The following is a 26,781-nucleotide window of genomic DNA, read 5'->3' on the forward strand; positions in this document are numbered from 1 at the left end:
ATTGGGTCGGTACTTGTCGAAGCTATTTTCTGGTGGTCATGTGTTGACTGCTATTACACTACACTACTACTTACTACCTTAGTTTACCTTTTGGTCAAGGCCTCACTTCTTGACCTTGAACTTGTTGGCCATGGGCCGCGACATAGCATCGGCGTTTTCCTTTACTCTACTCTACATTCATATCAGGAATCTTGGTGTGCATAAACATGGTACTATCTCAGCTTTCTGTCTCATGTCCAGTCTATCCCCTTTTGACATGTCCAAGATAGAGATCCTTGGCAGTGGTTATCATGTCTTGGCTCTTTGGTTACACATGGACATGCATGTCTTGGTCTCAGCCAGAGTCCCGGTACAGGGTCGTGGGTCCAAGAAGTCTCGTATCTATGCAGTGGGATGCAAGAGGAAGTGCAAGTCAGGCTGGGTGAGACGGGCGTGAACAGAAGGGCCCCATTTTCATGTAGATATAAAGTGAGAGGATCCTGGCAAGTCAAGGTTGGCCTGAGCTGAGGCTCAAAGTGGAGGTGGGCTGAGGCTGGAAAGAATCGGAATATGTTGATGTTCGAGAGTGAGGTTTATGTATTCATGGCGTGGTATAGTGCAGGATGGATGCATGGTGGACGCTTGGGCGAAGTGTCGTGAAACTTGATGCGTAGGTGTCGGTCGACTTCCGCTGCCTCGGCAGTTTCGAGGATTATCCCAGACTATGGGGGGTGGATAGAAGCCTACCACAAGGGGACTTAATGAAGTTATACATGAGCGCCTATTTCATGTTTAATAAGGCGGCATGTAGGATGATTAAGTTGTTAGTTAAGGCCAAGGCATGAACTCAGACATGGGGATAGCCTCTTTAGCGTTCAGCAGGCGCGACAGTCTGGGGAAATTGGCACAACTGACCAGGCCCGGTCAGTTTGCATGTGAGTTATATAGGGATCAAGTTGATCTCAAAGGGACGTTACCAAGCCCACAAGGTGCCTTCGAAACGTGGTGTCTTTGGGTAACTCTCTTGACTACCTTGTTATCCAGGACAGCCAAGGGTCTGGTAATTCACATGTCTCATATTGCACAATGACCTCCAACTCGACAATATTCGGCTTTGAGATACTTGAAACGTGAGTTTCGTTCTCCCCTGCCTGTGAGCAAGCTTAGAGGTATGCGTGGCTCTTCTGCCGTGTTTGATACAACTCCCACTTGGGTAACTTAATCTCGTAATATCGGACCCCGTAACTGACAAGGACCGAGTGGAGCAACGACCTGTCACGAATGTCACGTCCGAAGCGTCATGATGATCCGAAGGCCGAGCCCAACCGAGAGCCAATAGAGACAAACCGGACACGGCGCAAGAGAAGCCGGCGGATAGGGCATGCAACGGAGGGTTGTCGTGCCGTCTTTCTCTGCAACGTTATCTGTGACTGAGCGGCGCAGTCCAGACAAAGACGTCGCGTATTAATTAAGGCGTATGCGGTTGGCGATAATTACAAGCAAGGTGTGGTGGTGGTGCTTGAGGGAGTCGATTCCATGTCGGCGGCTGCCCAACAAGGCGACCGACACCGTATTGATCAAGAGGATGATGTGCATTGGGCGGTTATCGGGGTGAGTGACCGAGAGAAGGAATTGACTCGTTCCAAACAACCCTTGATTAACATGACGAGTCAATTACTGGCAGGATTCACATGACTGATTCTATCGAGCCGTGCCGCCGCCCCGCGCCGAGCCGTGTTAATTAATCCAAGACCTGGCGATGCCGCAACTGATGATGCCGGGGAACAAGAGCCAATGGGGATATTTAGCGAAAGAGGCAGAAGCCGCGCACGAATCAAGGGTTGGCGAAACACGACGGTGATGATTAAATCAAGATGAACCAACCAGTGCTGATACATGATTTGCTGGGCATACACAGCCAAGGTGAGGGCGGCATGCCAGGTCACGCCATCACTCAAAGCTTGCCCAGGTGAAGCGAGGTCCACCATTGGGTCTAGAACCCCGAGATGAACAAGGGGGCCACGCGCTCTTTGAGCAGTAGCCATTCAAGGTTCCACCGAAGGCGGGGAGGAGACATTTGACAAGCGGCCAGCAGATGAGGAGAGGTTGGGCTGCAATCTTGTTGATCCGGATTAATAAAGGTATCTTCGGCCATCGCGAGGGCTTGCTCGGTGACATGTGCTTAATTACAGTATTCCATATTGTGAGAAAATGGTGGGTTGGGGTAGCATTGAAAGCTTTGACTTGACAAGATTTTGACATGAGCCAGTAGGAATCAAGGCCGTGTTATGCGGATCAGGATGGGATGTTTTAGGGCGAGACACTGCAACTACCGGGCCATCCTTGGAGAAGAGAAAATGACAGGGCGGGCGAGTAGGCTCTGGTGATGATTTGCTGTTGGTCGCAGATTGAGATGGGGCTGGGTCTGGTCTAGGCTCGTCAGAGGCGTCAAAAGTCTAGAAGAGTCCAGGAGAGTAGCAATTGAGTTGTGATGATGTCGTCGTGTATGATTTGAATTGTTATTCCCTAAAAGAGTATGCACGACGTAGACATACGTAGTAGCCTACTCCATGTCATGGATCTCGGAGTGCGTCATCCCGAGATGCACCAGAGTAGACCCAAGGTGCGGCTCGTGAACGCGTTCCTAACATCTACGACTCCAACTTGATGCGTCACGTCGGCTCCGAGGGGGAGAAGTCGTCTACCCGCATGTGTATCGAGTACTTTCCAACACTATGTAATAAATGTGACAGCGCGAGTACCAAAGACATTGCAGACCAGCGTCTTCCTTCGCCGCATTAGGGAAGAGACAGATAGAAAAGTCCAAAGAACAGAAAAAGTGGAGCCTGTCAAATGTGTCGGGGCTTGCGAAGCACTGAGTTTCTTGAGTGTCTCTGGCTCGCGGCGACGGCGAAGGCGATGGGCTGAGGCGCGCAAACATGGTGTGCCATTGCCGATGTTAGGCCTTGATTCCGCATTTCGCTCGCCTTTCAGTTCTTGGTAGTTATTTATCGCGATGCTAGGTACTCGGTAGCTGGCAAGTAACCAGCGGGAGAGGCTGCGCGGCCGCGGACAGAGACTGCGCTGCATCGACCATCCTGGACCTTACAACCTCCACTCGGCCCCGTCCTCCACTCTCCAGCTTCCATTGAGGTCCAGTTCCAGTTCCAGTTCCCGCTTTCAATAATTGTCTCCTCTCCTCCATCTTTACTTCTCTTCTCTTTTCTCCTCCTCATCCCCTCTTTTCTTGTGCTTCTTCCTTTTCCTTTCCTCTTCGGTCCTCCTCATGGCCATGGATGCGCGCCCACTATTAATCACGACCGATCCCGCACATGCTCCGAATACTTGCTCCTCATTCTTCTGCTGACAGCTCACGATCTTGCGACTGACGACGAATACGACTTTTCCGACTACGACTCCCACGTATACAGCTTCCTCTCTGTATCGCGAACACGATTCCGACCTCATCTCGCACCAATTCATTCCCCTTGCCGATCGTCGCAACCTAGACTCGCGACAATGGCCGGTCTTGGTCCAGAACATCCCCACACGAAAGCGCCGTCTGCTGCTCCCACAAATGATCTACCAAAGTCTAGCGACAAGTGGCCCGAGATCGACCGCCTGCAGATTGACGACGATATGAGCCCCGCCGAAGACGACGCCGACTTTAGCGATACCAGCTCCAACTACTCGACCATCTCCCAAGACTCGCTTCCTCCGATCCACGCATACGGGCACACCTACCATGGGTCTGGTCAGCTATTTACACCTAATGATGCTTCCGAGGCGCATCGCATGGCCCTGCAGCATGGACTGTTCAAGTTGTGCTTAGACGGCCACCTCGTCGCAACTCGCCTACCTTTCGATGAACACACTCTCGAAGACCCTCTTCGCATTCTCGACATTGGCGCCGGCAGCGGCTTGTGGGCATGCGACATGGCGCAGCGATACCCTCAGGTCGAAATACTCGGCATTGACCTCAGCAGCGCACTATTACCCAAGGACGTCCCGCCCAATGTCACCTTTGAGATTGCCGACGCCACGGATCCCTGGCCTTCACCCACGTACGACTTTATTCATATGAGGAATCTCGTGGGCGGCGGTGTCCGCGACTGGGGCGCTCTGCTGGCCTCGGCTTACGCCCATCTCAAACCTGGAGGTCAGCTCGAGTTTACCGAGATCCGCCCGCGCTTCTTCGACGTCGACCCAGAGCAGGCCGATCTTCCGAATCTCATGGCCGGCGAGAAGCCAGAGATTGGCGCCGCCTGTCTCGAATTCGAGATGACCTTTGTTGGGATGTGTATGAAGATGGGCCTTGACTTTGACCCTGTGCCAAGAGTGCCCGAGTGGCTGGCCGATTTGGGGGCTGAAGCTATCCGGGAGCGTGTGGACTGGCTGCCTGTGAAGAGCTGGGGGACGGATCCCATATACCGAAAGAAGGGCGAGGTTTTGGGCGAGATGATTGACTCGGGTATGTGCCATTATCGATAATGCGAATTTCAGGGTTCTAACATGGTAGCAGGCCTTGAAAACTGGACAATGATGCTGTTTGGCATGTGTGGATGGAATGAAAACGATACGAGGGCGCTACTTGATCGCGTCAAGATGGAAGTGCAGGATCCAATGCTGCGCAGTTATGCCAAGGTGTAAGTTGAGCTTCACAAAGCTCGAGAACCAGTATTGACTTGGACCAGGACTTTTATTACGGCGCGAAAACCATTTGACGATAGCGAGGACGAATGATGGCAAGGATTAAGGATTCAACGGAGTTTCTGGCCCAGGTGGCGTTGAGGCATTGTGGCTTTATTCATGATGGTGTATTAGAGGAAGAGACGGGTGTACTTGTATGCGCGAGGCATATATGGCCATTGGGAGGTGTTCTTGGGTATTGTTACTGCATATCGTCTTGGATGAGACACGGATATCCAGACACTGATTGTAAGCGGGAACAGGAGTCTACTTGCTGGCTGGATGTACAACACGGGAAGGGTTTGATATATACTGGAGAGGCATCTATCAGGATGGATACCGTCCCTGGAGTCTTTGGATAGGATATGGATATGGGCATGATGGATATTATAACGAGGGGATCGCAAGATCACTTGTTTGAGTAGATAGCTCAGGGTTAAAGCGTTGCGAATTACAATCAAGACGGCACTTCAAGCGATGGATTGCAATAGTCTAAAGAGACAATAACCTGCTCTTGAACAACAATATAAGCTATTCTTGGGTATCTTTCGGTCCCCAGGATGGCTCCCGATGATTGAATTTGTCTCAATTCGTTTCAAGCATGGCTCATGGTACAGACATGTACCCAACAAATACGCTCTAAATCGACAATACAGTAAACAATGACAACTCCATGCACCGGTTAACTAGACCGTTTCAATGTAGCGCTTCATTTCCCTGGAATCATGTTAGTTGAGAGTGTAATGGGGATATCAAGAGAAGGACTTACCAATCCGTTACAGCTTCGTCGTACAGACGAATCTCGTGCTCTCTTGTGCCACCGAAATGCTCCACAAAGTCATCTCCAAACACTTCCCTCGCGATGCTACCCTTGGCCATGAAGCGCGCTGTAGCTTCCTTGAGACTCTTGGCAAGCCTCTCGCCTTGGTCCGCATCACCACCGACATCTTGACCCATGGCGAGCGGTGGAGTAGGGATCTCGAGCTTCTTCTCGACGCCGCGCCAGCCGCAGCCGAGAACCGCCGCGAGCACAAAGTGAGGGTTCGTGTCGGCGCCGGGGACTCGGACTTCGAACCGCGTGGCTGAAGGTTTGGAGGTTGGTGGGGTGATGAGGCGGATCGAGGCTGCGCGGTGCTCCAGACCCCACGAGACGGTCACGGGAGCCCAGAAGTTTTCGACTAAGCGCTTGTACGAGTTGATTGTCGGAGCGAGGAGGGGCATTATGTCTGGGAGACCGACGAGGATGCCGGCGAGAAAGTGACGGCCGAGGTCGGAAAGGCCGGCGATGTCCTTCCACTTCGCGTTCTCGTCGAGTGTGTCGCGGGCGAGGAGATTCTTGCCCGTCTTGTCGACGAGGGAGACGTGCATGTGGCCGCTGTTTCCAGGAAGTCCCTGCTTAGGCTTCGCCATGAAGCAAGGCGTGATACCATACTTTGTGCTAACACTCTTGACGACGTACTTGAACAGCGCAGCACGATCAGCCATCTGCGAGATCTCTCCAAACTCGAGGGCAGCCTCGAAAACGCCGGGGCCGGACTCTGTGTGCCAGCCTTCAATGTCGCACGAGAACTTGGCGCACGTCTTGAAGACGTCGTAGTAGTACTCTTGGTTGTGCACGGGGCGAGTTAGGGAGTAGCCAAACATGCCCTCGGTCAGGGCGGGGAGCTGGTGTGGGGGGTTCTGTTGGAGGTAGGCGGCTGGGGAGGATGTTGAGGGGTCGGGGTTCTTGAACTGGTAGAATTCATATTCGGCTGATGTTTGTTAGTTGATGCTTTGTAGATTCAGAAAGGGGACTAACCGCCTGCCATTGCACCGTAACCGTGGCTCTTGAGCTTGTCGAGTTGTGTCTTGATCAAACCACGCGGACAAGCGCAAATAGGCTTCTTGGTATCAGGATCAAGAAAATCAACCAAAAAGAAGGGAACATTATCCTCCCAAGGAATCCTCCTAAAGGTAGACAAATCCGGCACAGCAAGCAAATCATGATAGCCATTCTCAGCGTTGGAGATCTTGAGCTCGCGGATGTACGTCTTGTCATGCATGTCCCATCCAAAGATGACTGAGCAGAAACCGAAGCCGGCCTCTGCGATGGAGAGGAACTTCTTCTTGGAGACGAGCTTGCCGCGGAGGATGCCGTCGACGTCTACGCCGGCGACTTTTACCATGGCGTCGGATTGGAGGAGTTGAGGGAGGGTTTCGGGGGTTATGGTGTCGGGGAAGAGTTCGGAGGCCATTTTGGTTGGTTGATGAGCTTGGAGCTCTGGAGATGTGTATGTGAGGGTGAGAAGAGTTGGGTGTTGGATGTTGGAGGGAGGATTATGCGACTGTTTTAAAGGAGATAGGATGACACAAAGTCGTGTTGAGCTGTTTAGAGTCTGGGATGTCGGCTCGAAACAAGTAAGTCGTCGTGGAGCCGAAGCTCAAAGCTCAAGCTGAAGCTCTCTGTGGAGGAGCGCGCGCGCGGTTGAGGTGGAGTTGAGGGCGGGAAAGCGGGAAAAGCAACAAAGATGGAGCTCAACAGATCGAAGCCGCGATAGAAAAGGACAAAAAGGAGAAGATGAGGGACACGGGATGGGGAGGGGTAGGTATCTCAGCTGGATGAATCAAGTTTAGGATCCATGTGAAGCCCAGCGCGGCTACGATAAGCAGAGAGTGACCGATAAGGCTTCAGTGACGTCAAGGGCGGAAATGTGGGGGACCACGGCTCCTCGGTGCGCGTGCCGCCCAAGGACTTGACGGGCATAGATTGTGAGGCTTGATTCGGTCACGATGGTTAAACAGGTATTAACGAGGCTGAACATCTACTGTGATACGCAGATAGAGGGTACATAAGTGTCAATTGCTTGTAGAACCAACAGTTGCACAGGGAATGCCCAGATCGCGTCATAGCTTGAGATCTGGCACGTTGATCTCGCAGAGGTCCCAGAAATGCCACGCGACCAGGATGGCTTCATTTAGCATTGCCGCGCTGAACCATCATCGTCACCCCGCATCGGCACCCCAAAAAGCTCGGACCGACCGGCACACAGAGCCTCTTTGACAGGAGCCGCGATTACATTGCTTCAATGGAGCTAATGGCGGCTGTATCTCAAAAAGAAGCAATTCATAAACCTGGGGAATCTATTATCGCGGGATCTTGGGGTTGTTCTGTAGCCGCGCGGTCTTACAGTGTGCACGAGGGACACCGCCATTGGATGATTGGGACATCGTTTTGGATCAGTTCGTCTCGTGACCCAGTGCCGACATCGGGTTTTGCAGGGATGCTGCATGAGATCTGGACCCTGGATCTGACGATGCTGATAGAAGCTTCATTGAGCGACGTCGAGAACACTGTGATCATCCAAGAGGCTCTCATTACTGGCTAGGTACTCCGCTCTACAGCACAGTATCGGATAGCTCACAAAGCCAATCCCGCGCTACAGCAATGACAGCTTACCGCGCTTACATCGGCCAACGTCTCTGCTATCCCCCCACCGCATGGCACTGCTGATAAGCTCCCGTCACGATCCATACAGTATGAGACGTCACTGTACGGGAGAGATGGTCAACAATAGCCGCGATGAGGGGCTGCAACAGTTAGCATTAGCCAACGATATGGGCCTCGTGGAAGAACAGCCCCGTTGTCGGAAATCGAATGCCCCTCACTTGACGCGGAAACGAACAGCGTAGCGAATATCAGACGACCTTTTGTTGCTTTTTTGTTTTCCCGCTCTTCTTCTCGTCTATATCTAGGGTCATCAACTGACTTTCTTTTCCGTGTTCTCTATCCTTATCGAACTTTCTTTGATAAGACACCCCCTCCGACCCCGCCACTTTTCGTGCTGCCCCTCACAGCTGCTTGTATCACAACACCAATTCCTTTAATAACCCGGTCCATCACCGTCTTCTTTTCATCCCAAGTTTTTACTCTACTCTTCACTTTACTTCAAAATGCCTGCCGTCACAGACTCTCAGACCCGTGGCCGCCTTGCCGGCAAGAACGCCATCATCACCGGTGCTGCCGGGTAGGTGTCTTGACTCTTCACCTCCCTTCACAACTGACAATGTGTGTCTAGTGGCATTGGCCTTGAGACGTCCATCCTCTTTGCCAAGGAGGGTGCTTCCGTTCTCTTGTCTGATATTTCTCAGCCTGCTCTTGAAAAGGCTGCTGCCAAGGTCAAGCAGCTCGTCCCCAACGCTCCCCGCGTCGAGATCTTTGTAAGCCTCTCCTCACTCTCTACTCAAGCATCACTGACTCTTTAGAAATGCGACGTCTCCAAGGAGGCTGAGGTCAAGGCCTTGGTTGAGACTCTCGACTCTTGGGGCGGTATTGATGTCATGTTCAACAACGCCGGCATCATGCACGCCCAGGACGACGACGCCGTCAACACCCCCGAGAACATCTGGGACCTGACCCACAACATCAACGTCAAGGGCGTCTGGTTCGGCTGCAAGCACGCCGTGCTCTCGCTCCGCCGCCACCAAAAGACAAAGGCCAGCATCATCAACACGGCCTCTGTCGTCGCCCTCGTCGGTGCTGCCACCCCTCAGCTGGCCTACACCGCCAGCAAGGGCGCTGTCCTCGCTCTCACCCGTGAACTCGCCATGGTTCACGCCAGGGAGGGATACAGGTTTAACAACCTCTGCCCCGCGCCGCTCAACACGCCTCTGCTGCAGGACTGGCTCGGTGATGACAAGGAGAAGCGTCACAGGCGAGAGGTTCATTTCCCCATGGGTCGGTTCGGTGAGGCTGTTGAGCAGGCGCATGCTGTTGTCTTCCTGGCTAGTGATGAGTCGAGCTTTGTCAATGGTCATGACTTTGCTGTTGATGGTGGCATGACCAAGGCCTATGTCACTGCTGAGGGCCCTGCCGCCCCTCCTCCTCAGAACAACGCCCTCAAGGACTCTCTGTAAGCGGGTGGTAGTTGATGAGATGGGTCAAAAGTGAGGGAACTAGTAACGAATAGCATGAGATTGAATGTAATGACTTTAAAAGACGTCGAGTATAGTGAAAACATGCATGAAGACACTGCCTGCTCATAATCTCGTAGCATTCACATGGTACCAAGTGATATATACAAAATCAGCCCTAACTCCGACCCATGCTTTTCCATCTCTTCACCCTATACACCCTTCACCCAATACTCTAATGGAACTGTCCTTCAGTGTTGCCTTCACCCATGCTCTTGCTGCTCGAGCTGCCGCTCTGGATGGCTCCTAGGATGCCATCGATGTAGCTGGCACCGCTCCACTTCTGGTGTGTCAAGACATCACACTTGAGATCCTTCTCACGACGCTGCACGAGATCAACATACGCCTTCATACCCTCCGTCTTGAAGTTGCGAGCCAGCTCTGTCGTGATGGTCGCGTTGGAGTGAAGACCAGCCAGGGAGATGAGCTGCAGCACGAAGCCCTCGCGGGCAATGTCCCAGATGAACGACTTGAGCGTCTCATCAGTGAAGCCGTGGGCCATCCAGTTGAATGAGGGAGACAGGTTGTACACGAGACCCTTGCCAGGGTTCACCTCGCGGACGGTACGGCCGAGCTTGGCTGCCACCTCGACGTTGGGGTCGCCAGTCTCGACCCAGAGGAGGTCGGCGTAGGGGCTGAAGGCGAGCGCACGCTTGGTGGCGGCCTCCATGCCGGCGCGGTAGTGGTAGAAGCCCTCGCGGGTGCGCGGGACGTCCCAGTTGAAGTAGACGGGTGTCTTGGTGTACTTGTCGGCAAGGTGGCGACGGCGAGAGATGCCCATGTCGCGGTCCTTGGCCGTCTCGGCGAGGTACTCGTCGATCTGGGCTTGAGCGACACCCTCCTTCTGCATGTGTGCGACGGCAGCCTCGTCAAAGCTGACGAGCTTGGTGCTCTTGACCCAGTTGGCCTCAAAAGCATCAATCTCCGCGCCGACAGCACCGTCGGCCTCCATAGCCTGAATGGTCTCGGCGAGGGGCTCGATCGAGGGGTCAGCGACACCAAGGATGAACTCGTGATCGCGGACATCGATAGCTGAGGAGAGGAGCTTGCCAGACTCGGAGTCGGTTCGGGCAATGACGAGGTTCTCACAGCCCATGACGTCCCACTGGAAACGGGTGGCGACAAGACGGTTGATGTGCTCGCCGATGGGGACGAGGACCTTTCCAGCCAAGTGACCGCACTTCTTGCCGCCGTGGAGCTGATCCTCAAAGTGAACAGCAGCGGCACCGTTCTCAGCAAACAGCTTGGCAAGCTTGAGAACAGCAGAGAGACCACCGTGACCAGTATCACCGTCGGCGACGATGGGACGGAGGTAGTCAGTGTAGGGAGTCTTTGCGCGCTCCTCGGGGGTCATCTTGCGACGGAGATCCCACTGCTTGCGGTCGTGCATGTTCTGGGCCTTGGCCAGGCGCTGGACCTGGTTGGGGACGGTGTTGTAGGGGTAGTCGCCAAAGTCGGGGGAAACTTCGTTGGTCGAGGTGAGGAGGGAGGAGCAGGCCCAGCCGGAGATGTAGAGAACCTCTTGGTGAGGGGCCTGCTGGGTCATCTGGACGGGATCGATAGCGCCCACTATGTGGTGTTAGTCTGAGAATATCTGGTGCTGGAAGATGTGCTTACTGGTGTGGATGGGCTCGCCCTTGGCCTGGCGCTCTTGAATGAGGTTGAAGAGCTTCTGAGCCATGACAGAGCTGGGATATTGAATCTTTTGCGTGCCGCGCTTGGAGGCGACATCAGCAGCACTGTAAGGACGCTTGATGCCCTCATAACGAGGCGACGCCCACCAGGCCTCAATCTCCTTGACGGTAGCTTCGTACAGACGGTCCTCAGCCTCGCCAACCTTTTGCGACTCGGGGAGAAGCTGGAAGGCATCGGCGGGCTGAGTCGCGTGGCTGCTGTGGAGGGGCATTCTGGCGACGGACGAGGTGGACAGGGCGCGGGCGGCGAGGAAGAGGGCGGGACCTCGGGGCTTGGAGGCGACAGAGAGCAATTGCCGAGGAGCTCGAGTGGATATTCTGCGCATCATCTTGAGGGATCAATCTTCAACTTCCAGAAATCCGACAGGGTGTGTCGAGAAGGGGAGGAAGAGGACGAGGGTGTGGTGGTGTAGAGAAGGTTATAGATGCAAGAGGTGGGCTGGGATTAGCGATGGAGCTCGGCTGATGAATAATGACCGTGGTCCGTGATAGCTCCAACAAGCTGTGTAAACCACAACACCATGGAAGCGATATCGCACGACAAAACCTATTAAAGCGGTATAACATGCCACTGGCTATCATTTTTCGGTAATAGTTTTGAGGAATTGTTATCTACATGTATTGGCCTGCGATACCGGGTCCATGATCTGTGAGCCTAGCTTACACAGCTGAAAGTCATCCAAGGTAAGAAATGAACAAACACTGACCCAACTTCGATGACCGTCGGTCGCCGAACACGAGCTCCGTAGCCGAGAGAATGTCTCCAATTCCCCAGGATCGTACGAGGCGAACCAGACAAAAAAAGGGCTCCCTGCCCTTGGGGTTCACGCTTCGCTCGGTACTTGACTCTCAACGTGTTCATGTCAGCAGAGCCTTGGTTAAGGACGAGGGGCATTGCCGACGAGACGACGAATTGACCAATGACGGAGCTACGGCGGTTCAGGAAGGAGAACGTGATTGGCCTGGGACACCGTGGATGTTGTGTGTTTGAGCCGTGGCATTCAGCAGCCGGTTCGTGGCGGTTGTCCTCGGTTGTCCTGGCTTGGTATACCCGTGGGAGATTGGATGGCTGGGTGCCTGTTGTCCGGGGGAGGGTGAGAGAGATTGAGTGAAGGGGATCAATGTTTGAATTGAATAGAACATTTACTGTGATATTTTATATAATCTTTATATGCTTCAAAAACATATTCTTCACTCGCAATCTCGCCATTCAATCACCCTGATAACAATTCTCACCGGCTGTACTCCGTAAGTCTCCCTTCTCCGCACGCCGCCAACCAACCATGACGCACCCAAAAAAAAAAAAAAAAGCACAGACAGCACTGACCCAACCCCGCATGACAAAATAGAGCAAACACCAGCTGCAGTTCCTCCCCCGCTATTCCGCCCGGCTTACCCCAGACGCACACTGCTCAGACCCCCACCTGCCCTCCAGGCAAAGTCCCCATTGCCGCTTCAATTCGTTTATAGCAGGGAAGCCGCGGCCCAAGTTCAGTTCCAATGCATACCTGCCCTACCTCACCCTTCTCCTCGTTCTTCTCCCTTCTCTTCTCCCAATTCATCTCCTCTCGCACAATCTCACAATGGCCCTCAATTTGACAACTTCTCGCCGGGCTCTTGGCTCGCTCAAGGTACGTCTCACACGGATCTACATGTGATTGTTTGAACTCGGACTTACAACCTCTCTCACAGCCCCTCACCCGTGCCGCCTTTGTCGGCGCCCGCGGCTATGCCACTGCTGAGCCCGACCTCAAGGCCACTCTCCGCGAGGCCATCCCCGCCAAGCGAGAGCTCCTGAAGAAGGTCAAGGCCCATGCCAACAAGACCATCGGCGAGGTCAAGGTCGAGAACACTCTTGGTGGCATGCGTGGCCTCAAGGCCATGGTCTGGGAGGGTTCCGTCCTCGACGCCAACGAGGGTATCCGCTTCCACGGTCGTACCATCAAGGACTGCCAGAAGGAGCTCCCCAAGGGCAAGACTGGCACCGAGATGCTTCCCGAGGCCATGTTCTGGCTGCTCCTCACTGGCCAGGTCCCTTCCACCAACCAGATCCGCGTCTTCTCCCGCGAGCTCGCTGAGAAGGCTCAGATCCCCGAGTTTGTCTCCAAGATGCTCGACAACTTCCCCAAGGACCTCCACCCCATGACTCAATTCGCCATGGCTGTGTCTGCTCTCAACTACGAGTCCAAGTTTGCCAAGGCTTACGAGCAGGGTCTGAACAAGGCTGACTACTGGGAGCCTACCTTTGATGACTGCATCTCCCTCCTGGCTAAGCTGCCCACCATTGCTGCCAAGATCTACCAGAACTCCTACCGTGGCGGTGGTGCTCTCCCCGCCGAGGTTGACCTCGAGCAGGATTGGTCTTACAACTTTGCTGCCATGCTTGGCAAGGGTGGCAAGGAGAACGAGAACTTCCAGGATCTCCTCCGTCTCTACCTTGCTCTCCACGGTGACCACGAGGGTGGTAACGTCTCTGCTCACGCCACTCACCTGGTTGGCAGTGCTCTGTCCGACCCCTTCCTGTCCTACAGTGCCGGTCTTCAGGGTCTTGCCGGTCCCCTCCACGGGTAAGTTAATATGCATGGTCAATTGACATATTACTAACCTGTAAAATAGTCTCGCCGCCCAGGAGGTGCTCCGATGGATCCTCCAGATGAAGGAGGCCATCCCTGCCAAGTACACTGAGCAGGATGTCAACGACTACCTCTGGTCCACCCTCAACTCGGGCCGTGTCGTCCCCGGCTACGGCCATGCTGTCCTCCGAAAGCCCGACCCTCGATTCGAGGCTCTCATGGACTATGCTGCCGCTCGCCCTGAGATCGCTCAGGACCCCGTCTTCCAGCTGGTGCAGAAGAACAGCCAGATCGCCCCCGAGGTGCTCAAGAAGCACGGCAAGACCAAGAACCCCTACCCCAACGTCGACAGCAGCTCCGGCGTCCTTTTCCACCACTATGGCTTCCACGAGACCCTCTACTACACCGCCACCTTCGGTGTGTCCCGAGGTCTGGGACCTCTTGCCCAACTGGTTTGGGACCGAGCTCTGGGTCTGCCCATTGAGCGACCCAAGAGCATCAACCTCGAGGGCATCCTCAAGCAGGTTGAGGGCCAGTAAATTGGTCAAATATACCCAAAGAGAAAGGAAAATTGTATGCAAAGCGATTGGAATTTGGGACATGTCTAAAAGTGTATATAAGGGTTCGCAATGGACCGAGATAGCCCATGATGATTTCACGTTCATGTCTGTGCCTTTATTGACGCCAGTGATTGGTTTCGATGGTTCACACATACTGAGTCGACGTGACTCTTTACATCCAATGTGATAAGTGGTTGCCCTGTCTATTCATCTTGTCTAACTTGGTTATATAGTTGTCATGATGTGTCCCGCACGTTACAACTCCTTTTCCAAGATCTCAAAGTACAAATCGTCCCTGAGCGCGTTGCCGTTGACAAGCTGGTCATAAGGGAAAGGCGCCTTCTCACCGGTAATGCGATATCCTCTTCGGACATACCAGGCGATGAGCTCTTCACGCTTCCAGATAACCCACATGTTCATAATGCGTGAGCCCCATTCCTTCTTGGCGTGCTCTTCGGCACGTTGAAGAACCTGTCTACCGATGCCGGCGGCCTGTAGTTCGGGTGACACGGCAAAGAGGCCAAAGTAGGCGTGATCTCCGTCACGACGACCAACCTCACAACAGGCGACAAGGCTAGGGTCGCGATCCGCGTCAGAGTCTGACTGAGGGGTTGAAGTACCGGAGGTAGAGGTGGAAAAGGCGAGCATGACGGCGCCGTTGGGGTCGGTGATCTTGGCGTGGAGGGACTCGGCCGAGATGCGGTCGTCGGCGACTAGATCGGCCTCTGTGGTCCACCCGGCGCGGGACGAGTCGCCGCGGTAGGCGGAGCGGACGAGAGAGAGGACTGGAGGGATGTCGGCGGGGGTAGCGGGGCGGAAGGTGAGAGACATGATGGAAGTGATAAGATGAGATTTGGTATTGAGTGTCTAGGTGGTGAGAGGACCGAGGTGGATGAGTATGTGGTGGCTCCTAAGGTTGATGGTGATATGCTTGATGAATGAACGCTTGCTATGAGATTGAGGATAAAATACGAGTATGAACAATGTAAAGCTGAGTTGAATTGATACAGATTTGTTCTTTTCGAGGTGAGCCTGGGTCATCGTCAATTAAATCTTTTCAACTTTTTTAGCCCCGACAACGGAGACGGCTTTAACCCAAGTAACATTGTTAATACCCGGACGACACTCACGCCCTTGCGCTGACAAAATTGACAATTTTTTGACACTGGCGCCGAATCCTTCTTGACATTGGAAAGTCTAGAATATTCTTTTCGTTGCCACTTGGTCCCAAGACTCCCATTGGATTGTTTTAGAGCGTGAAGTGAGATTTCGCTTTCTATTTCTAACGCCTACGAGTTTATCTGTTTGCAACGCCTAGCTAAAAAAATTGTGCTTCCTATGATTGTGATGATTGTTCCTGTGTGTTGTATATACCCTGAAATGCCAGATTAAAATAAAAATCAAGAAAATTGCCCCAAGAGGGATTGACAACAAGTGGAAATGCTTTGCGTGGTTTGTTCTCAAAACTTTCCAACGTAGCATCCATACTTGTTTATCAAGTCGAAAGCTTCTGCCAGCGGGCCGCGCTGTACTCGTGACCCTGGTTCGTTGTGTCCTCTCCCGCCCGGTAAGACATGAGGTCCGTCCTCTCCTGCTCGGCCACCTCGGCGGCCTTGGCCTCGCTCGCGCCCGCGCGGCGCTGTCGGAGCCAGTAGAAGGCGAGGGCGCTGACGCCGACCGCTGCGACGGCGACGCCTCCGCCGTACACGGCTGTCTTGGTGCTCGTGGGGAGGGCTTCCCACTTTTCGCCGGTTGTCTTTTCTGCTTCTTTGGGCTTCTTGTGGAGGTTCTCGTAGGCGGTCGAGTTGCCCCTAGGTATGGTTAGAAGGAGGGTTTGTTGTGTTGTGGAGTGAGGTCTTACTTGACAATCTCGATGCTCTCATAGCTGCCAGACTTGTCGCCGTAGACGTATTCCTTGCCGGTGCTGGCATCTTCCACGAGAACAGACTTGACGTACATGCTGTAAGGGCCCTTGTCGTACTCGGTATCTGCGTCTGGTCAGTATGACGTTTGTTATGAGTCAAGTCGAGTCAAACTCACCACCACCAGCCCATTCACGGGTTCCCTCAGGCATGGTAGGATCTCCAGCAGCCCAGATACCAATGCTCAGCCTCATCGGGGTCTGAGGATACGCCTCTCCACCCTTGGCATCCGCATAGTTGAGGGTTCGCACAACCTCGCCGTCGATATACCAGTTCAGCTGGTCCTTTGTCCAGGTAGTGGTGTAGTTGTGATAGTCCTCCTGCATGCCGTCCTTCATGTAATGCCATCCCGCCTGGGTAAAGTCCTCAACACCCTTGCCGTAGTAGTTTGTCGAGGCGTGCGTGTCATTAGCACCCAAAAGCTCCCAATCAACCTCATCAAGGTCATCGCTCAGCCACATCATGGAACTGATGATGCCCTTTCCGGGAGCAGCCTTCATATGGAGCTCGGTGCGGCCAAAGAAGAAGTAAAAGTTTGTGCGGATGGTGGGGGAGTCACCCTGCTTCTTGACAGAGAAGATGGCGCCGTGGTCCTTGTCGTAGGGGACATCGCCGACAATGGTCTCCCAGAGGTCGGCAGAGGGCGTGCTGTTGAAGTCCCAGCGGTGCGTCGTGCCAAAGGCAGGGTTGGGATCGCAGTCGGTCTGGTTAAGGGGGTTGCACTCGGAAGTAGTCTGGGCGGCCGCGAGGCCGAGGATGGCGGCAGCCGGGAGGAGGTAGCGGGAGAACATCTTGGGTGTCAGTATCGAAGAGGATCTATTGCATGATAATTCGGGAAAAGGAGTGAATAAATGTCTGTCGCGGTCAAGGAGTGGACGAGCTAGACTGAAACGCTCAAGAGTAAGGAGTGACAATGAAGAGCAAACAAGCAACGACAGAAAATGAAAAAGAAGAAACTCGTCTACTGAGACGCGTCAGAGAGCAAACAGGAGAGTAGAAATGTAGGACAGAAAGGAAAGAAACAAGAGACAGAAGAAGGAAGAAGCAGGAAAGGAGAAGAGGGACCGTGCTGGGGCAACTCAGGAGGCCATCTCCAACTCTGGAACGGCTCTTGGAGATCCATGAGGCCCTGCAATTTCAAGGGTTTTTCGTTCGCCTCCCTGACCCGCCAAGATCAACCACCGTCGGACGGTGTGTCACCATTAAACTCCACTTGGAGACTTTGCCAAGGTCAAGCGGGAGAGGCTTGCCGGGGTGTTACATGGTTTCTTGACAGGATCTCCCGACGGATTAGAGATTCAAAGACGCGCCACTGGTTTCTGAGCCGCGCGTTTGTTGGTGTTTAAAATTAGTCGTCGCTGTTCCCTGGATTTTGTCAAGGGAACAGGGAAATCGAGCGGGATGAACGGCAAGGGTTCTTCTCCACTTGGGACGCTTGGCTCTCTAGGCAGGGGTAAGTTGATTGGTAGCATTTAAATAGTGGTGAAGAGCCAAGTGTTGCTTGGCACAGGGGCTGTGTGGGTATTTGTGTCCACCCTTGGAGCTCTGTTACAGGGGTGTTTAAAGGAGACACAAATGGGTTGATTGCTTTGCTTTGCTTGAGTCCCTTCCATTGAGTTTCGTCGGAGAGATTGGCCCACGTGGTCGGCATGGTCCTGAGATGCATTGATATCTGTTGTACCAGAAGACGAAGGAGCTGAGGATCCCAGTGCTACGACAGGTCGAGTCGGGTGATGGGGAGTACATGTTTGCGAGGACACGATATGACTCGTGGCTTCGAGTAAGTGGTTGTGGATGGTGCATTGTACCTTGCAGCAGAGAGGACATGATGGATGGAACTGAGAATGGTGAGACTTGTCGCCACCGGAATGATCTGCCAACGCTGGATGCTTGCCCATGATGTTGATGGTTGATGGAATCCAGCTGCCGCGACCGCCAATACTACTGACAACATCATCATAAGATTAAGAAATGTTCTTCATAAGATTGGCAAATATTCCTCGTAACTTCATATTCTGAACTGTCATGATATCATCATCCTGTCTGCGTATCACATCGTCTTCCCATTTCACTCATGCCGAGGTCACTCAAGCCTGAGCCTTGAGCTTGGCAATCCGCTTCTTAGTACCATCGACAATCGCATCCTCGTTATAGATGGACAGCACACTCGGGTGCTTGTTCACAGCCTGAGCCCACTTGTAAAAGTTGGGAGCCTCCTTCTCAAGAGCCGAGAGGAAGCTGGCGGGGACGAGGCCGTGCTTGCTCAGGGTGAAGAAGCGGATGACAAAGGGTGCGACGATTGCCTGTTGCTTTGTTAGACATCCATTTGTATACGTGTGGATGGGTAGGCTCTCACCTCGGCGAATGTGAGCTTGTCGCTGCCGTTGAAGAAGGGCGCAGCGTTGGAGAGGAGAGGCTCAATCTCCTCGACGATGCTGGCGGTAGCGTCTTTGACCACCTCCTCGCTCACAGACGCAGAGTAGGTGAGCTTGAAGATATGCGACTGAACCTTGGTCGACCACGTATCCGTGAAGAAGTTGATCCTTGCCCGGGTGAGAGCACCCTTGGGGTCCGACGACGCAGGCAGAAAGTCAGAGGGGTAGGTGTCGGCCAGGAACTGAGCGACGATGGCGGACTCGGTGATGATCTCTCCATTGTAGGAGATGGAAGGTACCAAGCCGCGGGGGTTGACCTTGAGGTACTCGGGGGTCCTCGGGGTGTCTAGGTCAATGATCTCTTCCTTGTAGGAGAGCCCGAGTTCCGCGAGGGTGATGTGAGCCCTGTGGGCGACTGGGTTCGTCAGTACATGTCCCGACCAGGCAGTGTGAGCACTTACAGGGGCACCGATGGTTGGTGTAAAGGATAATATCCGCCTGGGCCATGTTTGCTGAGTGTATGACTGATCACTGATCAAGACTGGGTTTATCAATCTGGGGTAGACGTCTAAAGATGGCACAACTCCACACATAAATAGACCTCGCCGTGGGGACAGCATTATTAATTCAACCGGGTCTGTCGGGCTGTCGCAATGGGCACGTCTTTGATTGCACCATCGAGAATGCAGGGCCATGATAGGGTGGTCCACCTGTATCGGCTGTGGCACCCGAAGATGGGAGGTGAAGGAGACGAATTGCGTCATTTCTCGTAGGTGATTGTGATGTTGAAGAAGAAGTCCTTTTACTGTTGTCTGTTTGTCAGCTGAAGTTATGTTTGCTTCACTGGTTGTCCGCCGTAGCCGGATATATGGCGAGCAATAAGATTACTCGACATGGGCATCAACCCTTGCTACCACTATTTTTGGGGTCTTGGGATTCGCTTGAAGAATGGGCTCCCGCGATGTGGGCTGCTGTGCCGCCTTGTGGGAGTGCGGATCGAGATTAGAAGCGGTATGGCTTTTCTACCACAATTAGTCCAAGACCTTGTCTGAACGCGTCTGAGAGCCCGGTTATCTTGAGACTCTTGAGAGTCGGAGTTTTGGCGCCACTTTGACGCGTTCTGTGCATATCTTTGGCAGGGCTTGACTGAGACACTGAAGCACTTTCCCGAGTTGGCATCCGATAGCCAAAAGCTCGGTCTGGTTCTCACAATGTCCTCTTCGGAAACCCTCGACTTTGTCGCCTCGGTTACCGTGGGCAGGGTCTCGAGGGCCGCCATCAGTCGCGTCAAGACGCGCTCCTTCAACACAGTCAAACTCAACAGCCACCCCGAGTCTCTGAGACAGTTTGATGACGTCTTTTCAGACGAGACAGTTCGAGGTTCGGTCAAGACTTTTCGCTATGATGTCGTCCTCCCGGTTGTCAGCGATAAGCGTCTGCGGAACAAGTTCCAGAGCAGTAGAGAGGCTGCGAAGAATTCGCGCGTCTTTGCAGAGGCCATTGTTGCACTATTCACGCGATTGAGCTGTTGGGAAGGACAAGATGTCAAGTTGACTTTGACGGCTACTTCGCCTTCTGATGACCCGATATTGCGTACAGGAAACCTCAGAGTGAAGCAGCAGAGGAACCTGTTCAAGTACATTAGCATCGAGACGAGCGTCCTTCCACCTGTCTCATGCATATCATTCTTTGACCTACAAGCCTTTGACTGCAACACAAGGCATAGCAGCGGCCGGAGACTTCATCCCGATGCCATCTGTGTTATGGTGAAAGCCCTTCCATGCCTCGAGCACACCATCTGGGACTTGTACATGCCGCCGCGTCGCATGCCCACTCTACGAAAAGAGTTCAAAGTCGCGCTCGCCGGAGCACTGCTGCAGCCTCTGTACAATTATCTGACCACGCTGACCATTCTTCTCTGGGATCCTGACCCACAGAATGAAGAGGCGATACTCGTCTCAGATGATGAAGAGGACCGTCTCAGTCTTAGGATGCAGAGGATCTGCGAGCTTCCGACACTTGTTTCTCTTTTCCTTTGGGGGAATTGGTGTATATCACATCGCGCTTTTAGACGCTTTGGTTCCTCGGTGAGGTCTGTGTTTGTCGACATGTCCATGACAACGCCAGATGGAGGGTGGTTGCTCGATGTCTACTCTGGATCCGAGGAAGAAGAGGAAGACGACGTAGAGCCTGACTTTGACTCTGATTCAGACGATCAATGTGATTCTCTACCGGACATCGACTCGGAAAACTCGGATATCGAGGACCGTCTTCCAAAGAGAGCAGAAGCCACGGCGAATCAGGACCGACCGTCCAAGCAGATACGGGAAGTACCAAATCCCAAGGCCTTTACTCCTCTGGTAACTTCATTCGCACAAGCTGTAGCGAACTCGAACTCCTCGTCTTGCCTTGGATTTGCAGAGTTAAGATTCTCGGCCGCGTTGGCGTCGATGCGGCTTAGTTACCGTGGCGGCGCTGGAGGAGAGGACACAAGACTTGGTGTTCTTCCCGACTTTGCGCAGAGGATCGTCAAGGCGGATAAAGTCGAGATGAGGAGATGGCAAGTCAATGCTAATGGCGGAATTAAGACGTCTGGGTGGAAGATTCCTGCTGTCATGTGGGATGCCATGGAGGAGGTTGTGGGGGCGGAGAACATTGATACAAATATTGACGTTGACAGGATTGAGGGAGAGTAGTTCTTGAACCTACCCGATTAGCGATAGCATTTATTCAAGTTCAGAGTAAAGCTACAACGGTATTGTGGTTGGGGAGGACGTGATCCAAGCTTGTAGGTTAGCAAGAGGTGGTGTACTGTCAGGTAGGTACAAAATACACGAGACAACAGTATAGTGAGGAGGGTAAGTAACTCGTCTCAAATATGATGAGTAAATCTGCATAAAATATAATAAGAGACCTCAAATTATTCCCTAGTTAAAGGTAAAACTTGAAAGCTCTTGAATTGGCTTTTACCACACTTTATTAATTGCCTTTGGGGAGCATGCAGTGCTGCCGGGTAGGTAATTATCACGGACTATCCTTGAAGCTTTACGATAAGCAGCTATGCAGATGCGAGCATGAAGCCAAATTGACAAACCCAGTGTTCTCTCATTGTAGGTTCTTTAAATTTATACCTTTTCTTCTTTTCTTATGCCTTGTTTTGAATTCTTCTTGTTTCTCTTTCTATCGTTTCGCCAGACGGGCACACACACACCACTCATTCATCGCATTGCAAGAAGCGCCTTACACAATTCAACAAGAAAGCCCGAGGAACAGCCATCTCTTTCACATTCTAGGGCGTCGGCTGTGAAACTGCATCGTATAGTCGAGAGCATGAACTCGTTTCATTTAGTTGGTGCTGAAGCGCCGCCCGAGTACGAGACGTTGGAGAGGATGCCACCTACGTCTGCGTACAACCACTCAGACTGCATGGAGCCATCGAACGAGTCCTGCCTGAGTGTCGAACATCGTTCTCGAAACATGTCCTTGAGGAATTGGGTACGAAGGAGAAAAAATTCAGTCGCTGCAGCATGTTTGTGGAGCTGTAGCGAACTCTCCAGGGCTTCTCTACTTAGCAGAGCCTCGAGGTCGACGATAAGGGCGTATTTTAACACATGGCTAGATCGAATTCGCCAAGGAAATCGTTCTGAAGCGCACTACGATGCATTCACTATTTCTCTAGGGCCCCGACTCATGATGAGCGACAGCCTACGGGGGATTGGGGAGTGTGAGATCTCTGTCGACCCTGAATACGACTGGACAGCTGAGTGGGGATGGGTGCTTAGAATGCGAGCGTATACTGACCCTGAGAATGCTAGCTGTTCGCACTGGTCAGTCGATTTTAGTATTTTCTTCCGGGACTTGCCTTTCCTGCTGGGCACTGGCGGCATCTCATGGGATAGAGCACATGTCCATCAGAGTGACTTTCGCCACTGCATGAACACAGACCCCGATAGAGCACGGCCCTGGGTGCAGTCTTCGACCTATAAACCCAAGATCCCAAGTGTTAGATGGCGAGCTGAAGCTATCCACAGATCGCGCCATCTGCCTCTGGGCCGGAACAGCCTCGTCAGTCTTCTCTCCGCAGAGACAGTCTACCAGTGAGTAAGAATATCCTGAATTCTCAACCATCTGAAACTAACCCTGGATCTAGGGCCGAGATGTATCAGCGAACAGTGGCAGGGAGATCTACGCGTGTCATGGTGTATTACCGGGAAGTGGGCTACGGGAATGACATCACGGGCCAGCCTCTGGATGTGTGGCATGATGGCCTTCTTGAGAGATTCGGCCAGTTTATCCGGCCTTTGATGCCTTTTGATCCGTATTGTGCAGAAGAAGGCGGAAACAAGGAGAGGGAAATACTTGGCTGAGATGAGTACCTGGCCATTAACAGGTGGTTTGCATATCGAGTTGGGCTGGAAATGTAGACAAAGAGACAGTTCTGGAAGCGCATATTTCTGATTAAGATCTAAATTTGAGGATGCTCTAATGGTTAAAGGAAATCTGTTTATGAATACGAATCGGTGATGGCGACACTGATGTGCGGATGTGAAAGCATTCGCCCTGCCTCGCAAGGTTCCCACAAGTCTGTCTATCGTGACCCAAGCTCCTACATGTTTGATCGTACGGGCCAAACGGTCGGCTACGTACCTAAAGCGCTTGAAAGCACCGTCTTCTTCCTTACACTTGCTGCAAGGGGGTTCAGACAGACATACGAAGCGGCTGAAAGGGGCGGGGTAGCCCAGCGTACAGGAATACTTGCAGCCTGTAGCCAACGAGGTCATATGGCCAAGATTTTGGCTGATGACAGATGCGTCCAGACTCAATATGAGGCTTGGCATGACTTATGAGAATCACCTGGTTCGCTGCCTCGAGTGGTATGAGCTCGGTTCTGACAGATGGCGGGCTATATAGAATATTACTCGTCTGTCAAAGTGTAATGGCTTTCAGCTGGAAGAAGCCACAGCAGGGTTTACCTCTCACGTAGTCATTGGGGATGGTATTTAGTCAAGGCGAGTCTCCCCCGCTGGCGACGCAGAAATCTCCCCGTGATCCAACCTTGCCACCAGTCTTGCCGCAAGCTTCACAATGCCTCTCATTGCTGCTTTGACGAGAGTCGTGTTTATCATCTTGGTTGGAAACACAGCCGCCCTAGCACCACCCGCAGCTACATCAACCAGTGGCCCACGGGATACCAACCCGTCCCTGCAAAGACTCGAGGTTCGACAGGCCGCGTCTGACTTTGCTGAGGTGCGTTCGGGCACTCTCACCATCACGGTTGCGCCTGATGCCACCTGTGGATATGACGATCTGGACGACCCGGCCTTGGTGTGCGAGGGAGGGCGACGCTGCACATGGGAGTTGGCACAACATGCCCGCGTCTTCTGCGGCTGGACCAGCCTTCGCAAAACCTGTCTTGATAGTTCGGCATACTTTAATACAAAGCTATGTGATTCCAAGTGCCGCACAAACAAGCTCACTTATTCCTGGTAAGTCGGAAAGTCCAGAAAGCAGCTTACTGACTTGACTGACACCCCTATTCACAGCACTTCATCCGCGGCTCCATATTGTCTCCGGTTACGCTTCGGCAGCGGCATCATCGCTTATACGTGTGACTCCACAATAGTTTCATCCGACGTCGAATTCAGAACTACACAAAGCTTCGAGGAACGGGAATTCTCCACGGTAGTTCTAGTCGACGGAAAGCCAGTCGAGACTATATCTGGTCCAACCGATGGGCCAGATTCCAACCCTCCCATCGGCGCGATAGTGGGAGGCGTAGTTGGCGGTGTCGGTGTCATCGGCCTGATTGTTCTAGGGGTTTTTGGATTGCGGGTACTCGGTCGTCGTCGAAGCGGTAACCAGACCCCTCCAAGCCCTACCTCGAGGACACCGGTGCAGGAACAGACACACCTGCCAAATACCAAGGCTGCCTCGGCGTCATCGAACCACCCTGAGCTATATGGATAAGATTCAAACTCTTAACCACCGCTTCGAAGTTATAATCCACCGTCTCACAGGACGGCTTAACCCATTCACACACTCCGTCCTCGTTCTCCTGGCCACACCCCTAGACCGAGGGCTTATTTTTACCGAGGTTCTGGGTAGGAGATCTAGTGGATTATAACTCCGGCTGATGATGTGATTCTGGTTGAGCTTGTTAAGACTAGGGCATTACATAGTAGATAGGACAATTTGGTTTGGCTTAGTTTCTCGATCTGTTTCGTCCCATGGATAATCAACCACTGAATCCCTGTATGTGCTGGTTAAAGAGTACATCTGCTTGAATGGATTGATCACGGAAATTGAGGTACCCCTTAGCAAAGGCCTGTCTGCATTGCTTTTGAGAGAGCTGCATAAGCTCGGCTGCCCAAGGGATGTGATGGCTACCTAAATCATGCCTAGTCTTGGCCGCCGTTAACAGCGTTTCCCCCTAACACCATGTAACCATAAATAACCTAGTCTGTTTCTTTTCATGCATCAAAACCACAATGGCTACTTTCAGCCCTCAACCGTCTTTCCATCTATGCCCCCGACTTCAACATCCCCCCGCCACCCAATGGCCATCTCGAGCTGGGCTCTGTGCTGCGAGGCATTGACCTGAACAGCGTCCTTTCCCCGCTCGATTGCGGTGATACTGTTGAGATCCCCGCTTCCCAGCCAACATTCCGATCCGAAAAGACCGGATTCAGTCGACCCTGAAGGAGCTGAGAGGCATCGAGGGCAGCATCTGGGCCAGGATTTTTGGCAGTGACGGACTGGGCGCAATGCTCTCATTCTTGCGTAAGCGCGAGAATGACGAAATCCTGACAGTCCAGAGGCTTCTCGTCCAGTAATTTATCCCTACGCCTGAGTACATGAAGCAAGCCCTTGAGATCGACAATGTAGCTTTTCACATCAACAACACGAAGAGAAAGAAGCCGGTTTACCTTGTCACTGGACTAATGTGGACTGAGGGTGCCAAGTTATCCAAGGTCTTGTCCAAGAAGAGCCAGGTCAACAGCCAGGCCGCTGCCACTGACCCGCATTCGGGCACCACTGCTGGCGCGACCGCCTCGTACGGGAACGAGGAGAGCCACGCTTCAAGCTTTGATGGATCTACCCCGTTTATCCTTGGCATTAGGGTCCGGAAGATCTGGTGGGACAAGGACGGGGTGAGACAAGAGGAGGAAGACATTGTGGGAGCAACACTCGGCAATTCTAAGGCGATGAACGAGGGTGTTCTGGAAGGGCTGAAGTATGTTGACGATGAAGTTGCCGAAGTGCCAGGGCAAAACATCATAGACGAGAAGCAAATGGGGGTAGAAGAACCCATCACCTGGATCCTGTCCTGACGCACTAACGACTTCGCGTCGGCCAGGCTCAAATAGTATTCTAGAAGCAAACTGCCTGCAAACAGATCGAGCGCATTGAAGCTATGGAATGGAGCCTCTAGGCCTTGATTCAATACTCTACTCACTGATTGGTAGATCTACAACATCCCTTACGATTACTCGAACTCGAATCTCAAGAGTCCTCTGGCAGTTAATTACCACCACGTTTCTGGCCGCTGTAAGAGCATGATGCTTGAAATTCTGGAGGAAGCCACAGCACTTGCTTTCCGTCACATATGATCCAGTCGCCATCGTCGCTGAGCCCAAAATCAACGTGACGATCCGCCTCTAGCTCAGCCTGTGTCGCGTTGACCAGTTCCGGCGAGGAAGGGGTGCGTTAAGGATAACGCCATGCTGGAGCGCAATGTCAAGAGGCAGAAGCTTGCTGCAAATGTAGCCCCTCGCCGATCTGTCAACGAAATTGGTAATGCCACCGCGAATATTTAAGAAAGAGTCAAATTTGGACGTGATGCAGCTCTTGACCCCTTCATCCGTGTAGTAGTCCTCAAACGGGTTGATAAGAGTCATAGGTCTGTTATCGTCTCAGGACGATATACGACCGTAACAGTAGCTAAGACCTCCTTACAGAGATCTCCATCTTGCGACTTGAGGGTGACGTAGTGAATCTTGTCATAGAGCGATGGAAGGCCAGGTGATCGCGACTTCAAA

The 26,781-nt window shown here is 52.9% G+C and overlaps 11 protein-coding genes and 1 pseudogene across 12 annotated transcripts, besides 1 other annotated feature; 7 read left to right on the plus strand and 5 right to left on the minus strand.

Annotated features, from left to right (window-relative positions):
• Nucleotides 1–3,498: 3,498 nt before the first annotated feature.
• On the plus strand, nt 3,499–4,722 carry NCS54_00746300 (Hypothetical protein; the record flags this gene model as incomplete). The annotated part of the gene is made up of 3 exons (XM_053152891.1): nt 3,499–4,450; nt 4,502–4,625; nt 4,674–4,722. The coding sequence occupies 3 exons, from the start codon at nt 3,499–3,501 to the stop codon at nt 4,720–4,722; spliced, it is 1,125 nt and encodes a 374-aa protein (XP_053008866.1).
• A 632-nt stretch (nt 4,723–5,354) lies between these two features.
• NCS54_00746400 (Gln-synt-C domain-containing protein) lies at nt 5,355–6,902 on the minus strand (the record flags this gene model as incomplete). Its single annotated transcript, XM_053152892.1, has 3 exons — nt 5,355–5,385; nt 5,438–6,419; nt 6,467–6,902. 3 exons carry the CDS (start codon nt 6,900–6,902, stop codon nt 5,355–5,357), a joined length of 1,449 nt encoding a protein of 482 aa, XP_053008867.1.
• Nucleotides 6,903–8,598: 1,696 nt separating this feature from the next.
• On the plus strand, nt 8,599–9,561 carry NCS54_00746500 (Hypothetical protein; the record flags this gene model as incomplete). Its single annotated transcript, XM_053152893.1, has 3 exons — nt 8,599–8,672; nt 8,724–8,865; nt 8,911–9,561. 3 exons carry the CDS (start codon nt 8,599–8,601, stop codon nt 9,559–9,561), a joined length of 867 nt encoding a protein of 288 aa, XP_053008868.1.
• A 232-nt stretch (nt 9,562–9,793) lies between these two features.
• NCS54_00746600 (Isocitrate lyase) lies at nt 9,794–11,641 on the minus strand (the record flags this gene model as incomplete). Its single annotated transcript, XM_053152894.1, has 2 exons — nt 9,794–11,187; nt 11,236–11,641. The coding sequence occupies 2 exons, from the start codon at nt 11,639–11,641 to the stop codon at nt 9,794–9,796; spliced, it is 1,800 nt and encodes a 599-aa protein (XP_053008869.1).
• Nucleotides 11,642–12,895: 1,254 nt separating this feature from the next.
• Nucleotides 12,896–14,424, plus strand: NCS54_00746700 (2-methylcitrate synthase, mitochondrial (Methylcitrate synthase); the record flags this gene model as incomplete). The annotated part of the gene is made up of 3 exons (XM_053152895.1): nt 12,896–12,943; nt 13,005–13,879; nt 13,929–14,424. 3 exons carry the CDS (start codon nt 12,896–12,898, stop codon nt 14,422–14,424), a joined length of 1,419 nt encoding a protein of 472 aa, XP_053008870.1.
• A 276-nt stretch (nt 14,425–14,700) lies between these two features.
• Nucleotides 14,701–15,276, minus strand: NCS54_00746800 (N-acetyltransferase domain-containing protein; the record flags this gene model as incomplete). Its single annotated transcript, XM_053152896.1, has 1 exon — nt 14,701–15,276. The coding sequence occupies one exon, from the start codon at nt 15,274–15,276 to the stop codon at nt 14,701–14,703; it is 576 nt and encodes a 191-aa protein (XP_053008871.1).
• Nucleotides 15,277–15,940: 664 nt separating this feature from the next.
• NCS54_00746900 lies at nt 15,941–17,182 on the minus strand (annotated as a pseudogene). Its single transcript has 3 exons — nt 16,486–17,182; nt 16,307–16,433; nt 15,941–16,256 (listed from the first exon to the last, which is right to left on the minus strand).
• Nucleotides 15,941–17,182: a sequence feature.
• A 1,272-nt stretch (nt 17,183–18,454) lies between these two features.
• NCS54_00747000 (Hypothetical protein) lies at nt 18,455–19,249 on the minus strand (the record flags this gene model as incomplete). The annotated part of the gene is made up of 3 exons (XM_053152897.1): nt 18,455–18,670; nt 18,724–19,157; nt 19,204–19,249. The coding sequence occupies 3 exons, from the start codon at nt 19,247–19,249 to the stop codon at nt 18,455–18,457; spliced, it is 696 nt and encodes a 231-aa protein (XP_053008872.1).
• Nucleotides 19,250–19,953: 704 nt separating this feature from the next.
• Nucleotides 19,954–21,438, plus strand: NCS54_00747100 (Hypothetical protein; the record flags this gene model as incomplete). Its single annotated transcript, XM_053152898.1, has 1 exon — nt 19,954–21,438. One exon carries the CDS (start codon nt 19,954–19,956, stop codon nt 21,436–21,438), a length of 1,485 nt encoding a protein of 494 aa, XP_053008873.1.
• Nucleotides 21,439–22,435: 997 nt separating this feature from the next.
• On the plus strand, nt 22,436–23,109 carry NCS54_00747200 (Hypothetical protein; the record flags this gene model as incomplete). The annotated part of the gene is made up of 2 exons (XM_053152899.1): nt 22,436–22,839; nt 22,893–23,109. The coding sequence occupies 2 exons, from the start codon at nt 22,436–22,438 to the stop codon at nt 23,107–23,109; spliced, it is 621 nt and encodes a 206-aa protein (XP_053008874.1).
• A 718-nt stretch (nt 23,110–23,827) lies between these two features.
• Nucleotides 23,828–24,709, plus strand: NCS54_00747300 (Hypothetical protein; the record flags this gene model as incomplete). The annotated part of the gene is made up of 2 exons (XM_053152900.1): nt 23,828–24,228; nt 24,286–24,709. 2 exons carry the CDS (start codon nt 23,828–23,830, stop codon nt 24,707–24,709), a joined length of 825 nt encoding a protein of 274 aa, XP_053008875.1.
• Nucleotides 24,710–25,596: 887 nt separating this feature from the next.
• NCS54_00747400 (Hypothetical protein) lies at nt 25,597–26,073 on the plus strand (the record flags this gene model as incomplete). The annotated part of the gene is made up of 1 exon (XM_053152901.1): nt 25,597–26,073. The coding sequence occupies one exon, from the start codon at nt 25,597–25,599 to the stop codon at nt 26,071–26,073; it is 477 nt and encodes a 158-aa protein (XP_053008876.1).
• Between the last annotated feature and the right edge of the window lie 708 nt (nt 26,074–26,781).

This window comes from Fusarium falciforme, chromosome 5 (genome assembly GCF_026873545.1).
Source record: "Fusarium falciforme chromosome 5, complete sequence".
Taxonomy (NCBI): Eukaryota; Fungi; Ascomycota; class Sordariomycetes; order Hypocreales; family Nectriaceae; genus Fusarium; species Fusarium falciforme.